We start from the raw sequence: 20,768 nt of genomic DNA, 5'->3' as shown, positions 1-20,768 counted from the left end.
GGTCATAGCTCCCTTCTGTCTGTATCACTCTGCAGGGGGTGAGGTCATAGCTCCCTTCTGTCTGTATCACTCTGCAGGGGGTGAGGTCATAGCTCCCTTCTGTCTGTATCACTCTGCAGGGGGTGAGGTCATAGCTCCCTTCTGTCTGTATCACTCTGCAGGGGGTGAGGTCATAGCTCCCTTCTGTCTGTATCACTCTGCAGGGGGTGAGGTCATAGCTCTCTTCTGTCTGTATCTCTCTGCAGGGGGTGGGGTCATAGCTCCCTTCTATCTGTATCTCTCTGCAGGGGGTGGGGTCATAGCTCCCTTCTGTCTGTATCACTCTGCAGGGGGTGGGGTCATAGCTCCCTTCTATCTGTATCACTCTGCAGGGGGTGAGGTCATAGCTCCCTTCTATCTGTATCACTCTGCAGGGGGTGGGGTCATAGCTCCCTTCTGTCTGTATCACCCTGCAGGGGGTGGGGTCATAGCTCCCTTCTATCTGTATCTCTCTGCAGGGGGTGGGGTCATAGCTCCCTTCTATCTGTATCTCTCTGCAGGGGGTGAGGTCATAGCTCCCTTCTGTCTGTATCACTCTGCAGGGGGTGGGGTCATAGCTCCCTTCTGTCTGTATCACTCTGCAGGGGGTGGGGTCATAGCTCCCTTCTATCTGTATCACTCTGCAGGGGATGGGGTCATAGCTCCCTTCTGTCTGTATCACTCTGCAGGGGGTGAGGTCATAGCTCCCTTCTGTCTGTATCACTCTGCAGGGGGTGAGGTCATAGCTCCCTTCTGTCTGTATCACTCTGCAGGGGGTGAGGTCATAGCTCCCTTCTGTCTGTATCACTCTGCAGGGGGTGAGGTCATAGCTCCCTTCTGTCTGTATCACTCTGCAGGGGGTGAGGTCATAGCTCCCTTCTATCTGTATCACTCTGCAGGGGGTGGGGTCATAGCTCCCTTCTATCTGTATCACTCTGCAGGGGGTGGGGTCATAGCTCCCTTCTATCTGTATCACTCTGCAGGGGGTGGGGTCATAGCTCCCTTCTATCTGTATCTCTCTGCAGGGGGTGAGGTCATAGCTCCCTTCTATCTGTATCACTCTGCAGGGGGTGAGGTCATAGCTCCCTTCTATCTGTATCACTCTGCAGGGGGTGAGGTCATAGCTCCCTTCTATCTGTATCACTCTGCAGGGGGCGGGGTCATAGCTCCCTTCTATCTGTATCACTCTACAGGGGGTGGGGTCATAGCTCCCTTCTATCTGTATCACTCTGCAGGGGGTGAGGTCATAGCTCCCTTCTATCTGTATCACTCTGCAGGGGGTCAGGTCATAGCTCCCTTCTGTCTGTATCACTCTGCAGGGGGTGAGGTCATAGCTCCCCTCTATCTGTATCACTCTGCAGGGGGTGAGGTCATAGCTCTCTTCTGTCTGTATCACTCTGCAGGGGGTGAGGTCATAGCTCCCTTCTGTCTGTATCTCTCTGCAGGGGGTGGGGTCATAGCTCCCTTCTGTCTGTATCACTCTGCAGGGGGTGGGGTCATAGCTCCCTTCTATCTGTATCACTCTGCAGGGGGCGGGGTCATAGCTCCCTTCTGTCTGTATCTCTCTGCAGGGGGTGAGGTCATAGCTCCCTTCTGTCTGTATCACTCTGCAGGGGGTGGGGTCATAGCTCCCTTCTGTCTGTATCACTCTGCAGGGGGTGGGGTCATAGCTCCCTTCTATCTGTATCACTCTGCAGGGGGCGGGGTCATAGCTCCCTTCTATCTGTATCACTCTGCAGGGGGTGAGGTCATAGCTCCCTTCTGTCTGTATCTCTCTGCAGGGGGTGGGGTCATAGCTCCCTTCTATCTGTATCACTCTGCAGGGGGTGAGGTCATAGCTCCCTTCTGTCTGTATCACTCTGCAGGGGGTGGGGTCATAGCTCCCTTCTGTCTGTATCACTCTGCAGGGGGTGAGGTCATAGCTCTCTTCTGTCTGTATCACTCTGCAGGGGGTGAGGTCATAGCTCTCTTCTATCTGTATCACTCTGCAGGGGGTGAGGTCATAGCTCCCTTCTATCTGTATCACTCTGCAGGGGGTGAGGTCATAGCTCCCTTCTGTCTGTATCACTCTGCAGGGGGTGAGGTCATAGCTCTCTTCTGTCTGTATCACTCTGCAGGGGGTGAGGTCATAGCTCTCTTCTGTCTGTATCACTCTGCAGGGGGTGAGGTCATAGCTCTCTTCTATCTGTATCACTCTGCAGGGGGTGGGGTCACAGCTCCCCTCTATCTGTATCACTCTGCAGGGGGTGGGGTCATAGCTCCCTTCTGTCTGTATCACTCTGCAGGGGGTGAGGTCATAGCTCCCTTCTGTCTGTATCACTCTGCAGGGGGTGAGGTCATAGCTCCCTTCTATCTGTATCACCCTGCAGGGGGTGGGGTCATAGCTCTCTTCTGTCTGTATCACTCTGCAGGGGGTGAGGTCATAGCTCTCTTCTGTCTGTATCACTCTGCAGGGGGTGAGGTCATAGCTCTCTTCTATCTGTATCACTCTGCAGGGGGTGAGGTCATAGCTCCCTTCTGTCTGTATCACTCTGCAGGGGGTGGGGTCATAGCTCCCTTCTGTCTGTATCACTCTGCAGGGGGTGAGGTCATAGCTCCCTTCTGTCTGTATCACTCTGCAGGGGGTGAGGTCATAGCTCCCTTCTATCTGTATCACCCTGCAGGGGGCGGGGTCATAGCTCTCTTCTATCTGTATCACTCTGCAGGGGGTGGGGTCATAGCTCTCTTCTGTCTGTATCTCTCTGCAGGGGGTGGGGTCATAGCTCCCTTCTATCTGTATCACTCTGCAGGGGGTGAGGTCATAGCTCCCTTCTATCTGTATCTCTCTGCAGGGGGTGGGGTCATAGCTCCCTTCTATCTGTATCACTCTGCAGGGGGTGAGGTCATAGCTCCCTTCTATCTGTATCACTCTGCAGGGGGTGAGGTCATAGCTCCCTTCTATCTGTATCACTCTGCAGGGGGTGAGGTCATAGCTCCCTTCTATCTGTATCACTCTGCAGGGGGTGAGGTCATAGCTCCCTTCTGTCTGTATCACTCTGCAGGGGGTGAGGTCATAGCTCCCTTCTATCTGTATCACTCTGCAGGGGGTGAGGTCATAGCTCCCTTCTATCTGTATCACTCTGCAGGGGGTGAGGTCATAGCTCCCTTCTATCTGTATCACTCTGCAGGGGGTGAGGTCATAGCTCCCTTCTGTCTGTATCACTCTGCAGGGGGTGAGGTCATAGCTCCCTTCTGTCTGTATCACTCTGCAGGGGGTGAGGTCATAGCTCCCTTCTGTCTGTATCACTCTGCAGGGGGTGAGGTCATAGCTCCCTTCTGTCTGTATCACTCTGCAGGGGGTGAGGTCATAGCTCTCTTCTGTCTGTATCACTCTGCAGGGGGTGGGGTCATAGCTCCCTTCTGTCTGTATCACTCTGCAGGGGGTGAGGTCATAGCTCCCTTCTGTCTGTATCACTCTGCAGGGGGTGAGGTCATAGCTCCCTTCTGTCTGTATCACTCTGCAGGGGGTGGGGTCATAGCTCCCTTCTGTCTGTATCACTCTGCAGGGGGTGAGGTCATAGCTCCCTTCTGTCTGTATCACTCTGCAGGGGGTGAGGTCATAGCTCCCTTCTATCTGTATCACTCTGCAGGGGGTGAGGTCATAGCTCTCTTCTGTCTGTATCTCTCTGCAGGGGGTGAGGTCATAGCTCCCTTCTGTCTGTATCACTCTGCAGGGGGTGAGGTCATAGCTCCCTTCTATCTGTATCACTCTGCAGGGGGTGAGGTCATAGCTCCCTTCTATCTGTATCACTCTGCAGGGGGCGGGGTCATAGCTCCCTTCTATCTGTATCACTCTGCAGGGGGTGAGGTCATAGCTCCCTTCTGTCTGTATCACCCTGCAGGGGGTTGGGTCATAGCTCTCTTCTGTCTGTATCACTCTGCAGGGGGCGGGGTCATAGCTCCCTTCTGTCTGTATCTCTCTGCAGGGGGTGGGGTCATAGCTCTCTTCTATCTGTATCACTCTGGAGGGGGTGGGGTCATAGCTCCCTTCTATCTGTATCACTCTGCAGGAGGTGAGGTCATAGCTCCCTTCTATCTGTATCACTCTGCAGGGGGCGGGTCTTGGTTCTTCTCACCTTATTTTCTGCTGTATTTCTTGCCCGTCCTTCAGATATTTGGTGAATAAATCCTTCATCTCTGACCAGTCCATCTTTATGGGTTCCATTTCTTCGGGCTGAGCCGCCTCGTCGGACATGAACTCATCGCCATTGATGACGCACGTTGCACACGGACGGCGAGTGGCCAAAAATCCAAGGATAAAAGCTGCAGAGGAGAAGAGAGGAGTGAAGGGGTGAGATGAGGGGCGCAGCGTCTTCGGGGGATGCCATGGTCGCCCATCCCTCTACACGGGCAGCTCCGCCCGCACACGTCACTCACCCACAAGCGCTGTCAGGATGACGGCCAGGAGGAGTTTTTGGTGTTGGGGCGAGATCCAGAGTTGGGGAAATTTGGGGTTTGGCCTCCAGTCGTCACGTGGAGGGTTCTCTATATGGAGCTCGGCCTCGTCTTCCTCTTCCACCCCTCGATAGACTGAATATGACCGGGATGGCATCTGTACAAGGGACAGACAATACATACTGAGCCATAGACAGCATTGCAAAAGTATCTGCACCCCAACTGAACAGTGTCAGACCCCTAGATACAAATCCTGGGGTCTCCTCCATTGACGATTTCTTACATGGACCAGATGGAGGTCAGAAAGTGGAGATGTAACACATAGGTGCGAGGAGCCATTACATAAATATATCCTATTGTCAGGAAAACGACACTTGGTCAGACCTTGCAGCCTTCTGGCGCCCCCTTATCCTGCTGGTCACACACGGTACTGACCGAGGATAAGCACGGGTGCAGCTGCTCTAATTTATGTCGACTATTGTGGCACGTGAAGTGACAGGACGTATATATACCACCAGTTCCTTCCAGGAACGTATATATACACCTCCAACCAGCCACCCTCAAACCACAATATCACATAAATACTGGTATACTGCCACCACCGATCGCTTAACAGGTGGATCGGGTACCCGTTAGGTACCGTGAATTAGCGGGCGAGGAACGTGTTTGCTTGACATAGGACAAGAAGAACGAAGCTGGTAAATAGTAATGATTTACTCCCGAAAGGGGGGCAGTGTTTACAAAAGATATACAAGATATTATAAAAGAGACATTGTACATACAGTACAGACCAAAAGTTTGGACACACCTTCTCATTTAAAGATTTTTCTGTTTTTTAATGACTTTGAAAATTGTACATTCACACTGAAGGCATCAAAACTATGAATTACCACATGTGGAATTATATACTTACCAAAAAAGTGTGAAACACCTGAAAATATGTCTTATATTCTAGGGTCTTCACAGTAGCCACCTTTTGCTTTGATGACGGCTTTGCACACTCTTGGCATTCTCTTGATGAGCTTCAAGAGGTCGTCACCGGAAATGGTCTTCCAACAATCTTGAAGGAGTTCCCAGAGATGCTTAGCACTTGTTGGCCCTTTTGCCTTCACTCTGCGGTCCAGCTCACCGCAAACCATCTCGATTGGGTTCAGGTCTGGTGACTGTGGAGGCCAGGTCATCTGGCGTAGCACCCCATCACTATCCCTCTTGGTCAAATAGCCCTTACACAGCCTGGAGGTGTGTTTGGGGTCATTGTCCTTTTGAAAAATAAATGATGGTCCAACTAATCGCAAACAGGATGAAATAGCATGCCGCTGCAAGATGCAGTGATAGCCATGCTGGTTCAGAATGCCTTCAATTTTGAATAAATCCCCAACAGTGTCATCAGCAAAGCACCCCACACCATCACACCACCTCCTCCATGCTTCAGGGTGGGAACCTGGCATGTAGAGTCCATCCGTCAACCTTTTCTGCGTCGCATAAGACACGGTGGTTGGAACCAAAGATCTCAAATTTGGACTCATCAGACCAAAGCACAGCTTTCCACTGGTCTAATGTCCATTCCTTGTGTTCTTTAGCCCAAACAAGTCTCTTCTGCTTGTTGCCTGTCCTTAGCAGTGGTTTCCAGCAGCTATTTTACCATGAAGGCCGGCTGCACAAAGTCTCCTTTTAACAGTTGTTGAAGAGATGTGTCTGCTGCTAGTCCTCTGTGTGGCATTAACCTGGTCTCTAATCTGAGCTGCTGTTAACCTGCGATTTCTGAGGCTGGTGACTCGGATAAACTTATCCTCAGAAGCAGAGGTGACTCTTGGTCTTCCTTTCCTGGGGCGGTCCTCAAATGAGACAGTTTCTTTGTAGCGCTTGATGGTTTTTGCAACTGCACTTGAGGACACATTCAAAGTTTGCCCAATTTTTCGCACTGACTGACCTTCATTTCTTAAAGTAATGATGGCCACTCGTTTTTCTTTACTTAGCTGCTTTTTAATTGCCATAACACTAATTCTAACAGTCTATTTAGTAGGACTATCAGCTGTGTATCCACCTGACTTCTGCACAACACAACTGATGGTCCCAGCCTCATTTATAAGGCAAGAAATCCCCCTTATTAAACCTGACAGGGCACACCTGTGAAGTGAAAACCTTTTCCGGTGGCTATCTCTTGAAGCTCATCAAGAGAATGCTAAGAGTGTGCAAAGCAGTCATCAAAGCACAAGGTGGCTACTTTGAAGAACCTAGAATATAAGACATATTTTCAGTTGTTTCACACTTTTTTGTTAAGTATATAATTCCACATGTGTTAATTCATAGTTTTGATGCCTTCAGTGTGAATGTACAATTTTCAAAGTCATGAATATACAGAAAAATCTTTAAATGAGAAGGTGTGTCCAAACTTTTGGTCTATACTGTATATGCATAAACAGTTATTAAAATAAAAGGGATAAGTGATAACAAAACCTGCGCCACGAGGTGATGGTCTCAGATTCTGTGGGGGGGGGCGGCTCTCCGGAAATTAAATGTGATTCTTCCACGCAGCGAGTAGTGCATGCGTCTGACGTCCTGGGTAAGAATGACTTAAAATGGCCGTTCTGGTATTTAGTAAGGGGCCAAAACATTAGGAGACAACCATGTTGTTTACTTCACACGGGGGCTCGGTTTTGTGAACCAACCCAGCTGCATAAGACATAAAAATCCTTCAGATTTCATATCTTGGTATGGGGGGGTCCCACATCCAAGATGGAGACATCATGTTTGCCGTCACCAATATTCATGAAGATGGATACCAAATATGATATCTCTATGACGCTCAGAAGCTCAGAACCCATTTCCCAGGCTCCTGGTGGTCTTCCAGCCATGAAAACCACACCATCACACTTGGAAAAAGGTGAACATCTCAAAAATGTGGTCCCTGTGTTTGTGACAGTCATGGGCATTATTAAAATTGACATTAAAAGTTTGTGCAGTTAAACAATGGGATTGGAGGGAAAATCCAGGGTATACCAGAATGTTTACTCTAGGCTGAGGTTTTATGGCGGTTATAAAAATTCCTTGTTAGGGGGGAGAAGAGTGAGTTCTATGTAGGACCCTTCTAAATGAGCAGGGGGGTGGAGATTTAAGACATCTCTCATTTTTAAAACTAGGACAAAAATAAATTTTGCCTGACACCTATGTACAGGCAGACACCTGTAGCGGGGCTCATGGTGGTAGTTGGTGGCGAGTGTCAGTTTCATTGTCTGGATCTTCACCCTGGCCTGCTACAGACAATGGGGACTGAGAATCCCTGGGTGTGTGTGTGCTGTGGTGCCTCTGTGGAGGGAGCCTCCATACTCACTTCTGACCTGCCGTCCCTGGGTGTGTGTGTGCTGTGGTGCCTGTATGGAGGGAGCCTCCATACTCACTTCTGACCTGCCGTCCCTGGGTCTGTGTGTGTGCTGTGGTGCCTCTGTGGAGGGAGCCTCCATACTCACTTCTGACCTGCCGTCCCTGGGTTTGTGTGTGTGCTGTGGTGCCTCTGTGGAGGGAGCCTCCATACTCACTTCTGACCTGCCGTCCCTGGGTCTGTGTGTGTGCTGTGGTGCCTCTGTGGAGGGAGCCTCCATACTCACTTCTGACCTGCTGTCCCTGGGTTTGTGTGTGTGCTGTGGTGCCTCTGTGGAGGGAGCCTCCATACTCACTTCTGACCTGCCGTCCCTGGGTTTGTGTGTGTGCTGTGGTGCCTCTGTGGAGGGAGCCTCCATACTCACTTCTGACCTGCTGTCCCTGGGTTTGTGTGTGTGCTGTGGTGCCTCTATGGAGGGAGCCTCCATACTCACTTCTGACCTGCCGTTCCGGGTGTCGAGTCTTTCAGCCATCAGAAGGAGGAGACCGGACAGTTTGATAAAAACCAAGTCTTCTTTACTTGTCAAACAATCAGCACACAAAGGAAAGCAGGAATTACACTTATTCACTTCTGCACCAAGCAGAGGCACGTTCTTGGCGGTCACTGGCGACGGCACAATACTTGTGGCAAACGTTACAATTCACAGTTCAGGCAGAGGACCTCCATATTACTAATGCAGCGCCACCTGGGTCGATGTGTTTCACCGTGGAACTGCACTCAGACCAATCTTTCCTCGGGGACAGAAGTAAGGGAGCTTCTCCCACTATCTTCTTCCTATTCGTGCCCAGACCTCGCTGTCTCCGTCCATCTGACTGCAGCTCTCGGCCTCTCCAGCACCAGGGCCGTTCCCACCACCTCTTAGAAAGGTTCCTGAAATGTCTCTTCCTCACTGTAGGACCCCAGCTTCCCTGTGTCCGGAGAACACTGTCGCACTGTAGTTTTGCTGAGAACACTTGCTTCCTTTTTCACTGAACCACACACACCCTTCTGTATACTTGTTCCTGTGTCCTCCTGACATGTCTCCACTAGTGTTGAGCGAGTATGTTCTGTTAAACCTTTCGGCGAGTATGCTCGGGCCGAGCTCCGAGTAGTTACAGCTGCTCGGTGATATGGTTGAATCGCTCCCATGTGCATGATTTGCAACTGTTTGACAGCTTTATTACATGTGATGTCTATTTCTTACACATTCCTCACATGTAATAAAGCTGTCAAACAGTCGCAAATCATGCACACGGGAGCGATTCAACCATATCACCGAGCAGCTGTAACTACTTGAAGCTCGGCCCGAGCGTACTCGGACAGAACATACTCGCTCAACACTAATCTCCACTCTTCACTGTCACTGAACAACTGACCTAAGATGGCCGAAACTAACCTCCCAGAGATCCCTCAGTTCCCCCTTGTCACTGAGCCCCTTCCTAGGTTAACCCTCTATATGCCCCCAACTACCCTAAAGGTAATGTAATCTTATACAGTATCTCTGCTGCCATCAAACAACAGTTTTTCAGATGACTCAAAACATACACAAGATTATTAAAACAGTACAGTTCCATAGGGGAGTGGAGCAGACATTCTCCACACACCCCTCACACACCTACAGCCATGAGAAAAACTGAGTACACCCCCTGAATTCTATGGCTGTATGCATCAGGACGTAATAACAATCATCTGGTCCTTAGGTCGGAAAATTCTGTAACTATAGGATCACGATCAAGATATAAATTACATCATCATGTCATAATTTACTGAATCCTGGGCCAAAGTGCAGGATCAGTGTGTGAATAATTAAATACACCCCTTGAGTCTATAGCTTGTAGAAGAAATAAAGCGATGTAATCACCTTCTTACGACTTCCATTGTCCGTGGCAACATTTCCAAAGAAGCCGAATATGTGGAGTCTCCTCTAATCATACCGTCATAACCCTGGACAACAAGCCGAGGCCTTTGGAGTCAGAGCTGCAGCTCTTGGGTTCTTTGCCGCTTCTCTGAGCATCGCACGATCTGACCTTGGGGTGATTTAGCTGCGTCGTCCGCTCCTGGGAAGATTCTCAGCTCTCTTGAAAGTTTTCCACTCGTGAATAATCTTTCTCACTGTAGAATGATGAACTCCAAATTGTTTGGAAATGGCCGTTTAATCCTTCACAGACTGATGGGCAGCAGCAATCGCTTCTCTAAGATCATTGCCGCTGTCTTTCCTCCTTGGCATTGTGGTAACACACAGATGAATGCTCCAGACCAGCAAAATGCCAGCACTTCTACTTTTATAGAGGGGCTCAGGTAATCCAGGGCATCTGATCCGCAGCCCCTGACTGCTACTTTCCCTCTAAATTCCAATGGAGGCAGTAAGGGTGTACTTAATTTTTCACACACAGCTTCTACATTTTTACCTAAAAAAAATTAAGAGACCTTCTAAGGACCAGATGTTTTATTTTTTTATATATTTTATGTAGCTGTAGTAAGTTACACCGGTTATTACAAACATGTGCCACACAGAGGAGGATATGGACATATATACAGGCAGGGTCATAATGATCGTGGTCGCAGATGGAGGGGAGCCCGTGCTGGAGGGGCCGCTGACCCCAGCAAATATTTCAACTGGATCTGTATCCTCAGACGCACATTCAGCTGCAATGTATTGTGACGCAGAGACTCGCCGAGTCCCTGCACCACGATACACACTGCCGGCCAATCAGAGGCCAGCTTCTGATGTCAGCATGCACGTGACTGGCGGCACATGGCAATGACGTCATGCGCTGTCCGGTGATTGCACGCTGACTGTTTCTGCACCGGCTACAGAGGACGACGCATATCATGCGAGCGGAGGAAGGTGAGTAGAGTTGTTTCATTTTTATATTTGTTAAAGAACAGCGGCAGAACGAGGCACATATATACCAGGATAAGGGACATATATACCAGGATAAGGGACATATATACCAGGATAAGGGACATATATACAGGTATGGGAATATACAGTGGGTACGGAAAGTGTTCAGACCCCTTTAAATTTTTCACTCTTTGTTTCATTGCAGCCATTTAGTAAATTCTAAAATGTTCATTTTTTTTCTCATTAAAGTACACTCTGTACCCCATCTGGACTGAAAAAAAACAGAAATGTAGACGTTTTTGCAAATTTATTAAAAATGTAAAATTGAAGTATCACATGGTCATAAGTATTCAGACCCTTTGCTCAGACCCTCATATTTAAGTCACATGCTGTCCATTTCCTTGTGATCCTCCTTGAGATGGTTCTACTCCTTCATTGGAGTCCAGCTGTGGTTAATTAAACTGATAGGACTTGATTTGGAAAGGCGCACACCTGTCTATATAAGATCTCACAGCTCACAGTGCATGTCAGACCAAATGAGAATCATCAGCTCAAAGGAACTGCCCAAGGAGCTCAGAGACAGAATTGTGGCAAGGCACAGATCTGGCCAAGGTTACAAAAGAATTTCTACATTACTCAAGGTTCCTAAGAGCACAGTGGCCTCCATAATCCTTAAATGGAAGAAGTTTGGGACCACCAGAAGTCTTCCTAGACCTGGCCGTCCAGCCAAACTGAGCAATCGTGGGAGAAGAGCTTTGGTGAGAGAGGTAAAGAAGAACCCCCAAGATAAATTGTGGCTGAGCTCCAGAGGTGAAGTAGTGAGATGGGAGAAAGTTCCACAAAGTCAACTATCACTGCAGCCATCCACCAGTCGGGCCTTTATGGCAGAGTGGCCCGACTGAAGCCTCTCCTCAGTGCAAGACATATGAAAGCCCGCATAGAGTTTGCTCAATAAACACATGAAGGACTCCCAGACTATGAGAAATAAGATTCTCTGGTCTGATGAGATGAAGATAGAACTTTTTGGTGATGATTCTAAGCGGTATGTGCGGAGAAAACCAGGCACTGCTCATCACCTGCCCAGTACAATCCCAACAGTGAAACATGGTGGTGGCAGCATCATGCTATGGGGGTGTTTTTCAGCTGCAGGGACAGGACGACTGGTTGCAATTGAAGGAAACATGAATGCGGCCAAGTACAGAGATATCCTGGATGAAAACCTCTTCCAGAGTGCTCTGGACCTAAGACTTGACCGAAGGTTCACCTTCCAACAAGACAATGACCCTAAGCACACAGCTAAAATAACAAAGGAGTGGCTTCAGAACAACTCTGTGACCATTCTTGACTGGCCCAGCCAGAGCCCTGACCTAAACCGAATTGAGCATCTCTGGAGAGACTTGAAAATGGCTGTCCACCAACATTCACCATCCAACCTGACGGAACTGGAGAGGATCTGCAAGGAAGAATGGCAGAGGATCCCCAAATCCAGGGGTGAAAAACTTGCATCATTCCCAAGAAGACCCATGGCTCTACTAGCTCAAAAGGGGGCTTCTACTCAACACTGAGCAAAGGGTCCGAATACTTATGACCATGTGAGATTTCAGTTTTTCTTTTTTAATAAATTTGCAGAAATTTATACATTTCTGTTTTTTTCAGTGAAGATGGGGTGCAGAGTGGACCTTAATGGGGAAAAAAATGAACTTTTTAGAATTTACCAAATGTCTGCAATGAAACAAAGATTGAAAAATTTAAAGGGTCTGAATACTTTCCGTACCCACTGTATACCAGGATGGGGGACATATATACTGTGCAATGGGCCCAGGACATTAGAAGAGGATGGGAGACATTACTACATAATGGGAAGGGTGAGCAACACATATGTCCATATAGGATGTAGAGCGCTACAAGGACCCACAAAGGCTTGGAAGAAGCAACCGTGAAACGTGCGTCAGGGGCGCTTCCTGCGGGACCCACACAGGGTTTTGACTCCTTCTGTATGTTTTGAATTGTCATATTATGTGATAGGTAGCCATGCTAAATATGCACAACTTGCCAGTCATATTTGTACCCGTGGTTTTGAAGTGATATAGTTTACCTGGGTTTTCCATGTTGGGCCAAGTAGTGATTATTGTTCATGTATAGCATAGGGCCGTAGTATGCACCATCCTGTGCGTGACTCAGATACATTATCTTGGTTGCCATAATAGATTTTTGGTATTCCATAATTTATTTGCTTGTTAAACCAATGAGTTATAACTGAATGTAGGAATGTATCCACTGTGTATAAAATAGGTTTCGATGAACCTTTCTCCTTCGGCTCACACTTCTTGCCCTATGAGAATATGTTGGCGATTTGATTTGGTAATCGCATATTTTACTCTAATCATTTTTGGTGGCTACTAACTCTTACCTAAGGTTATTAACTATGTCCGTGGTCCCTGTTTCTGTGTGATGATGTTATGTTTTTATGATTCTGATGTTCTTTTAGACATTATTGGGTAATTAATAAAGATTGACTGTTTTATTACTGTTGTAAGCACTCCTATTTTTGTAGGATATGTATTTAAAGTCAAGAGAGCTAAACTGTACATGCTCATTAATAGGAAATTTTTAAGGGCCCATAAATTACATGGTGTGACGATACAGCGTAAAATCTTAATTATGCCAGACATACTTTCTGATGGCAAGAGCAGCATACCTTTATTTTTATGTTGACTTTTTAACCTGTGTTCTTCTTTAGTTGATTAACACAGACCAGTATTTGTATAACCCTGAATGTTGAATTCTACTAGTTTGGAAACAATCATCTTTACTATGCTAATGACCAATTGTACTAAAAAGTCAGCTAGATGTTTATTTACAATAACCCCTGTGATACCACCTATGTAAATTAATTAGCTCAAACAATGAGACCTGGTGAGCCATGCACCTTTATCTCTTACCTGTGACTGATGACCTTACACAGATGTAAATATAAACAGGGATGTCTGTAGTGCTGCAAGCAGAATCAAGGAGGATCAGAAAGAGAATGAGAGACATCCTTCAGGACAGTAGATGGATTGCATGGCGGCTGCATCCAAAGAGACACAGATTTGAATTCTACATGATTCCAGCCTAAGAGTATATGGCCCTGACTGGAAAGATACGGATCTGCTCTATTGACTATCAGAGAGACGATGGGTACATTTGGGGAGACCAAGTTGGGATGATGAAGTCACTGGCCCCATGAATATCTTGTTTGGGGTTGCCAGGAGGGACCCACCGGTCGCCTGGAACCCATGGAGACATTCGGACAAGCCAGATTGGGAGCCACCGGTCATCTGGCCCCATGAAAACTCTCGGAGAGGCCAGGGTGGGACCCTCTAATCTCCTGGCCTTGTACCTCGATGGACTGCTAGCTTCCTAAGCTTGCCGCTACCTTCTCTCTGTGGGGGCCTGCCAGAAGCAGGGGGCCACTGGTTGAAGTAGTCGGCCCTGGAAGTCTCCAAAGTTGCGGCTGTTCTATCCCAGGCGGGCCAGCGGAAGGGTGAGTGTGTAATGTTGCACCATCTTGGGTATTTGCTGGGACTGTTCTGTGTTTATTGTTATCCTTGTGGTTCAGTAAAGTATTTCCACACTGCTTTGCCCTCACCCTGTGTTGTCTTAGTAGTATTACGCCCAGGGGCGGACTGGCCCACCGGAGGATCGGGAAACCCCCGGTGGGCCCCGGGTCCCGATGGCCACGCCCCCAAGCCCCTCCCCCTCCCCACCCTTGGCCCTGTACAGAGAACAGAGGACCCCCCTGATTCGCTAATCATATCGGCAGCACTGCCGATATGATTAGTGATGGGCCCTCTGCAGCGGCAAAGCAGGGAGAGCGATCTCCCTGCTCTGCCTGCTGCTGCAGTGCCCCTCTGCCTCCTCTGTGCAGAGCGACACTGCCGGCGTGTGCGCAGGAGGTCAGTCTCAGGGCGATGACGTCATTGCCCTGGGACTGCTTCCTGTGCGCACTGTGGAGGATGGACCCAGCGTCGCCCCAGGCAGCAGCTGCAGGCCTGCGCCTCATCTCAAAACGTGAGTATGAAAAGTGTGTGTGTGTGTGTGTGTGTGTGTGTGTGTGTGTGTGTGTGTGTGTGTGTGTGTGTGTGTGTGTGTGTGGGGGGGGGGGGAGTGACTGGGAGGACCCCTGGCCAAGGCTGGCAGTAAATACTAATGGGCAATGGGCATGATTAGTACATGCTGCTGGGCATAGTACCAGTAACCAGTGGCTGGCAGGACATGCTGGGCATGATAGTACCACAGAGGCTGATAGGACATACTAGGCATGAATCCTGCCTGCCTAGTATGTCTTGTGATCACCAGTGACATTATACACAGGAGCTCTGTATATAGTGTATAGTGTACAGGTAATACAGTGATCACCAGTGACATTAAACACAGGAGCTCTGTATATAGTGTACAGGTAATACAGTGATCACCAGTGACATTATACACAGGAGCTCTGTATATAGTATCAGTGTACAGGCAATACAGTGATCACCAGTGACATTATACACAGGAGCTCTGTATATAGTGTATAGTGTACAGGTAATACAGAGATCACCAGTGACATTATACACAGGAGCTCTGTATATATAGTGTCAGTGTACAGGTAATACAGGGATCACCAGTGCCATTATACACAGGAGCTCTGTATATATAGTGTCAGTGTACAGGTAATACAGGGATCACCAGTGATATTATACACAGGAGCTCTGTATATAGTGTCAGTGTACAGGTAACATAGTAACATAGTTTGTAAAGCTGAATAAAGACTTGCGTCCATCAAGTTCGACCTGTTAGTTCTGTAATTGCTAAAGTTGATCCAGAGGAGGCAAAAACCCCAAATGATTTAGCCAATCTTCACCTGAGGAAAAATTCCCTCCCGACTCTGAAACCAGCAGTCAGAATAAATCCCTGTATCAACCTACTATTTTATTCTATTTTTAAGTATATGCTGAAATCTGCCTGGTACCTAGAAATGCATCCAGTCCCCGCTTGAACTGGTGTAGTGAATCCGACATTACCGTCTCCTCACTCAGTGAATTCCATATTCTCACTGCTCTTACCGTAAAGAAGCCCTTCCTATGCTGGTGCTGAAACCTTTTCTCTTCCAGTCTTAGTGAATGCCCTCTTGTTACCGTAATATCCCTGCTTTTGAACAAATCCCGGGCAAGATCTCTATACTGTCCCCTAACATATTTGTACACATTTATTATGTCCCCCCTCAACCTTCTCTTTTCCAGGCTGAATAGTCCTAGTTTTGCCAACCTCTCTGGGTATTGCAGTCCCTCCATTCCCCTTAATAATTTTGTTGCCCTCCTTTGTACCTTTTCAAGCTCATTTATATCCTTTCTATATATTGGGGCCCATAACTGAGCACAGTATTCCAAGTGTGGTCTGACCAGTGCTTTGTACAGTGGAAGAACAATGTTCTCATCCTTTGCAGCTATACCTCTTCTGATACATCCCATTACCCTGTTTGCCCTTACAGCAGCGGCCTGACTTAAAGGTAATATATACACAGGAGCTCTGTATATAGTGTCAGTGTACAGGTAATACAGGGATCGCCAGTGACATACACAGGAGCTCTGTATTACCTGTACACTATATACAGAGCTCCTGTATATAATGTCACTGGTGATCACTGTATATAGTGTCAGTGTACAGGTAATACAGAGCTCCTGTGTATAATGTCACTGGCGATCCCTGTATTACTTGTACATTGACACTATATACAGAGATTCTGGGTATAATATCACTGGTGATCACTCTATTACCTGTACACTATACACTATATACAGAGCTCCTGTGTATAATGTCACCGGTGATCACTGTATTACCTGTACACTATATACAGAGCTCCTGTGTATAATGTCACTGGTGATCACTGTATTACCTGTACACTATATACAGAGCTCCTGTGTATAGTGTCACTGGTGATCCCTGTATTACCTGTACACTATACACTATATACAGAGCTCCTGTATAATGTCACTGGTGATCACTGTATTACCTGTATAATATACACTATACACAGAGCTCCTGTGCATAATGTCACTGGTGATCATTGCATTACCTGTACACTGACACTATATACAGGGCTCCTGTGTATAATGTCACTGGTGATCACGGTATTACCAGTATACTATATAGAGAGCTCCTGTGTATAATGTCACTGGTGATCCCTGTATTACCTGTACACTGACTCTATATACAGAGCACCTGTGTATAATGTCACTGGTGATCACTATATTACCTGTACACATTATACACAGGAACTCTGTATATAGTATATAGTGTACAGGTAATACAGTGATCACCAGTGACATTATACACAGGAGCTCTGTATATAGTGTATAGGTAATACAGTGATCACCAGTGACATTATACACAAGAGGTCTGTATATAGTATACAGGTAATACAGTGATCACCAGTGACATTATACACAGGAGCTCTGTATATAGTGTATAGTATACAGGTAATACAGTGATCACCAGTGATATTACACACAGGAGCCCTGTATATAGGGTCAGTGTACAGGTAATACAGTGATCACCAGTGACATTATACAGGAGCTCTGTATATACTGCATAGTGTACAGGTAATACAGGGATCACCAGTGACATTATACACAAGAGGTCTGTATATAGTATACAGGTAATACAGTGATCACCAGTGACATTATACACAGGAGCTCTGTATATAGTGTATAGGTAATACAGTGATCACCAGTGACATTATACACAAGAGGTCTGTATATAGTATACAGGTAATACAGTGATCACCAGTGACATTATACACAGGAGCTCTGTATATAGTTTATAGTGTACAGGTAATACAGTGATCACCAGTGACATTATACACAGGAGCTCTGTATATAGTTTATAGTGTACAGGTAATACAGGGATCACCAGTGACTATACACTATATACAGAGTTCCTGTGAATAATGTCACTGGTGATCCCTGTATTACCTGTACACTGTACACTATATACAGAGCTCCTGTGCATAATGTCACTGGTGATCCCTGTATTACCTGTACACTATATACTATATACAGAGCTCCTGTGTTTAATGTCACTGGTGATCCCTGTATTACCTGTACACTATGCAGTATATACAGAGCTCCTGTATAATGTCACTGGTGATCACTGTATTACCTGTATACTATACACTATATACAGAGCTCCTGTGTATCATGTCACTGGTGATCACTGTATTACCTGTACACTGACACTATATACAGAGCTCCTGTGTGTAATATCACTGGTGATCTCTGTATTACCTGTACACTGACACTATATACAGAGCTCCTGTGTATAATGTCACTGGTGATCACTGTATTACCTGTATACTATATACAGTCATGGCCAAAAGTATTGAGAATGACACCAAAATTATATTTTCACATGATCTGCTGGCCTCTGGTTTTTATTAGTGTTTGTCTGATGTTTATATCACATACAGAAATATAATTGCAATCATATTATGAGGACCAATAGGTTATATTGACAGTTAGAATGAGTTAATGCAGCAAGTCAATATTTGCAGTGTTGCCCCTTCTTCTTCAAGACCTCTGTAATTCTCCCTGGCATGCTTTCAATCAACTTTTGGACCAAATCCTGACTGATAGCAGTCCATTCTTGCATTTTGCCAGAATTTGTTGGTTTTCGTTTGTCCACCCGTCTCTTGATTATTGACCACAAGTTCTCAATGGGATTAAGATCTGGGGAGTTTCCAGGCCATGGACCCAAAATCTCTATGTTTTGTTCCATGAGCCATTTAGTTATCACCTTTGCTTTATGGCAAGGTGCTCCATCATGCTGGAAAAGGCATTGTTGGGCGCCAAACTGCTCTTGGACGGTTGGGAGAAGTTGCTCTTGGAGGACATTCTGGTACCATTCTTTATTCATGGCTGTGTTTTTAGGCAAGACTGTGAGTGAGCCGATTCCCTTGGCTGAGAAGCAACCCCACACATGAATGGTTTCAGGATGCTTTACAGTTGGCATGAGACAAGACTGGTGGTAGCGCTCACCTCTTCTTCTCCGAATAAGCTGTTTTCCAGATATCCCAAACAATCGAAAAGGGGATTCATCAGAGAAAATGACTTTGCCCCAGTCCTCAGCAGTCCACTCCCTGTACCTTTTGCAGAATATCAGTCGGTCCCTGATGTTTTTTCTGGAGAGAAGTGGCTTCTTTGCTGCCCTCCTTGAAACCAGCCCTTGCTCAAAGAGTCTCCGCCTCACAGTGCGTGCAGAAGCACTCACACCAGCCTGCTGCCATTCCTGAGCAAGCTCGGCACTGCTGGTAGTCCGATCCCGCAGCTGAAACAGTTTTAAGATACGGTCCTGGCGCTTGCTGGTCTTTCTTGGGCGCCCTGGAGCCTTTTTTGACAACAATGGAAGCTCTCTCCTTGAAGTTCTTGATGATGCGATAGATTGTTGACTGAGGCGCAATCTTTGTAGCTGCGATACTCTTCCCTGTTAGGCCATTTTTGTGCAGTGCAATGATGGCTGCACGTGTTTCTTTAGAGATAACCATGGTTAACTGAAGAGAAACAATGATACCAAGAACCAGCCTCCTTTTAAAGTGTCCAGTGATGTCATTCTTACTTAATCATGACTGACTGATCGCCAGCCCTGTCCTCATCAACACCCACACCTGTGTTAATGGATCAATCACTAAAATGATGTTAGCTGATCCTTTTAAGGCAGGACTGCAATGATGTTGAAATGTGTTTTGGGGGTTAAAGTTAATTTTCTGGGCAAATATTGACTTTGCAAGTACAGTAATTGCTGTTAAGCTGATCACTCTTTGACATTCAGGAGTATATGCAAATTGCCATTACAAAAAATGAAGCAGTAAACTTTGGAAAATTACTATTTGTCTCATTCTCAATACTTTTGGCCATGACTGTACAGAGCTCCTGTGTATAATGTCACTGGTGTTCTCTGTATTACCCGTACACTGATACTATATACAGAGCTCCTGTGTATAATATCACTGGTGATCACTGTATTACCTATACACTATATACAGAGCTCCTGTGTATAATGTCACTGGTGATCACAGTATTACCTGTACACTATATGCTATATACAGAGCTCCTGTGTATAATGTCACTGGTGATCCCTGTATTACCTGTACACTATACACAGAGCTCCTGTGTATAATGTCACTGGTGATCCCTGTATTACCTGTACACTATACACTATATACAGAGCTACTGTGTATAATGTCACTGGTGATCCCTGTATTACCTGTACACTGACACTATATACAGAGCTCCTGTGTATAACGTCACTGGTGATCACTGTATTACCTGTACACTGACACTATATACAGGTAATACAGAGCTCCTGTGTATAATGTCACTGGTGATCATTGCATTACCTGTACACTATACACTATACACAGGGCTCCTGTGTATAATGTCACTGGTGATCACTGTATTATCTGTATACTATACACTATATACAGAGCTCCTGTGTATAATGTCACTGGTGATCACTATTACCTGTACACTGACACTATATTCAGAGCTCCTGTGTATAATGTCACTGGTGATCACTGTATTACCTGTACACTATGTACAGAGCTCCTGTGTATAATGTCACTGGTGATAACTGTATTACCTGTACACTATATAGAGAGTTCCTGTGTATAATGTCACTGGTGATCACTGTATTATCTGTACACTGACACTATATACAGAGCTCCTGTGTATAATGTCACTGGTGATCACTGTATTACCTGTACAGTATACACTATATACAGGGCTCCTGTGTATAATGTCACTGGTGATCACTGTATTATCTGTATACTATACACTATATACAGAGCTCCTGTGTATAATGTCACTGGTGATCCCTGTATTACCTATACGGTGACACTATATGCAGAGCTCCTGTTTATAATGTCACTGGTGATCACTGGATTACCGGTACACTGACACTGTATACAGTGCCCCTGTGTATAATGTCACTGGTGATCACTGTATTATCTGTATACTATACACTATATACAGAGCTCCTGTGTATAATGTCACTGGTGATCACTGTATTACCTGTACACTGACACTATATACCGAG

At 46.5% G+C, this 20,768-nt stretch overlaps 1 protein-coding gene across 4 annotated transcripts in view; it reads right to left on the bottom strand.

Annotated features, from left to right (window-relative positions):
- Window positions 1–20,768, bottom strand: part of TFR2 (transferrin receptor 2) — a 200,522-nt gene that overhangs the window by 158,253 nt on the left and 21,501 nt on the right. For 3 of the 4 annotated variants that reach the window (XM_073654586.1, XM_073654585.1, XM_073654587.1), the window contains exons 3-4: window positions 4,435–4,609; window positions 4,134–4,320 (exon numbers count right to left, since the gene is read on the bottom strand). In XM_073654586.1, coding sequence (XP_073510687.1) covers window positions 4,134–4,320; window positions 4,435–4,609 — 362 coding nt within the window. Of the gene's footprint in view, window positions 1–4,133; window positions 4,321–4,434; window positions 4,610–9,671; window positions 10,219–20,768 lie in introns of all 4 variants that reach the window. The other variant, XM_073654588.1, reaches the window with a different exon arrangement.

This window comes from Phyllobates terribilis, unplaced genomic scaffold, assembly GCF_046119375.1.
Source record: "Phyllobates terribilis strain yellow unplaced genomic scaffold, ASM4611937v1 Scaffold_11__3_contigs__length_659146591, whole genome shotgun sequence".
NCBI classification, from domain to species: Eukaryota; Metazoa; Chordata; class Amphibia; order Anura; family Dendrobatidae; genus Phyllobates; species Phyllobates terribilis.
Note: the sequence above shows the minus strand (reverse complement) of the source record. Positions and strands in the feature narration are given on the sequence as shown.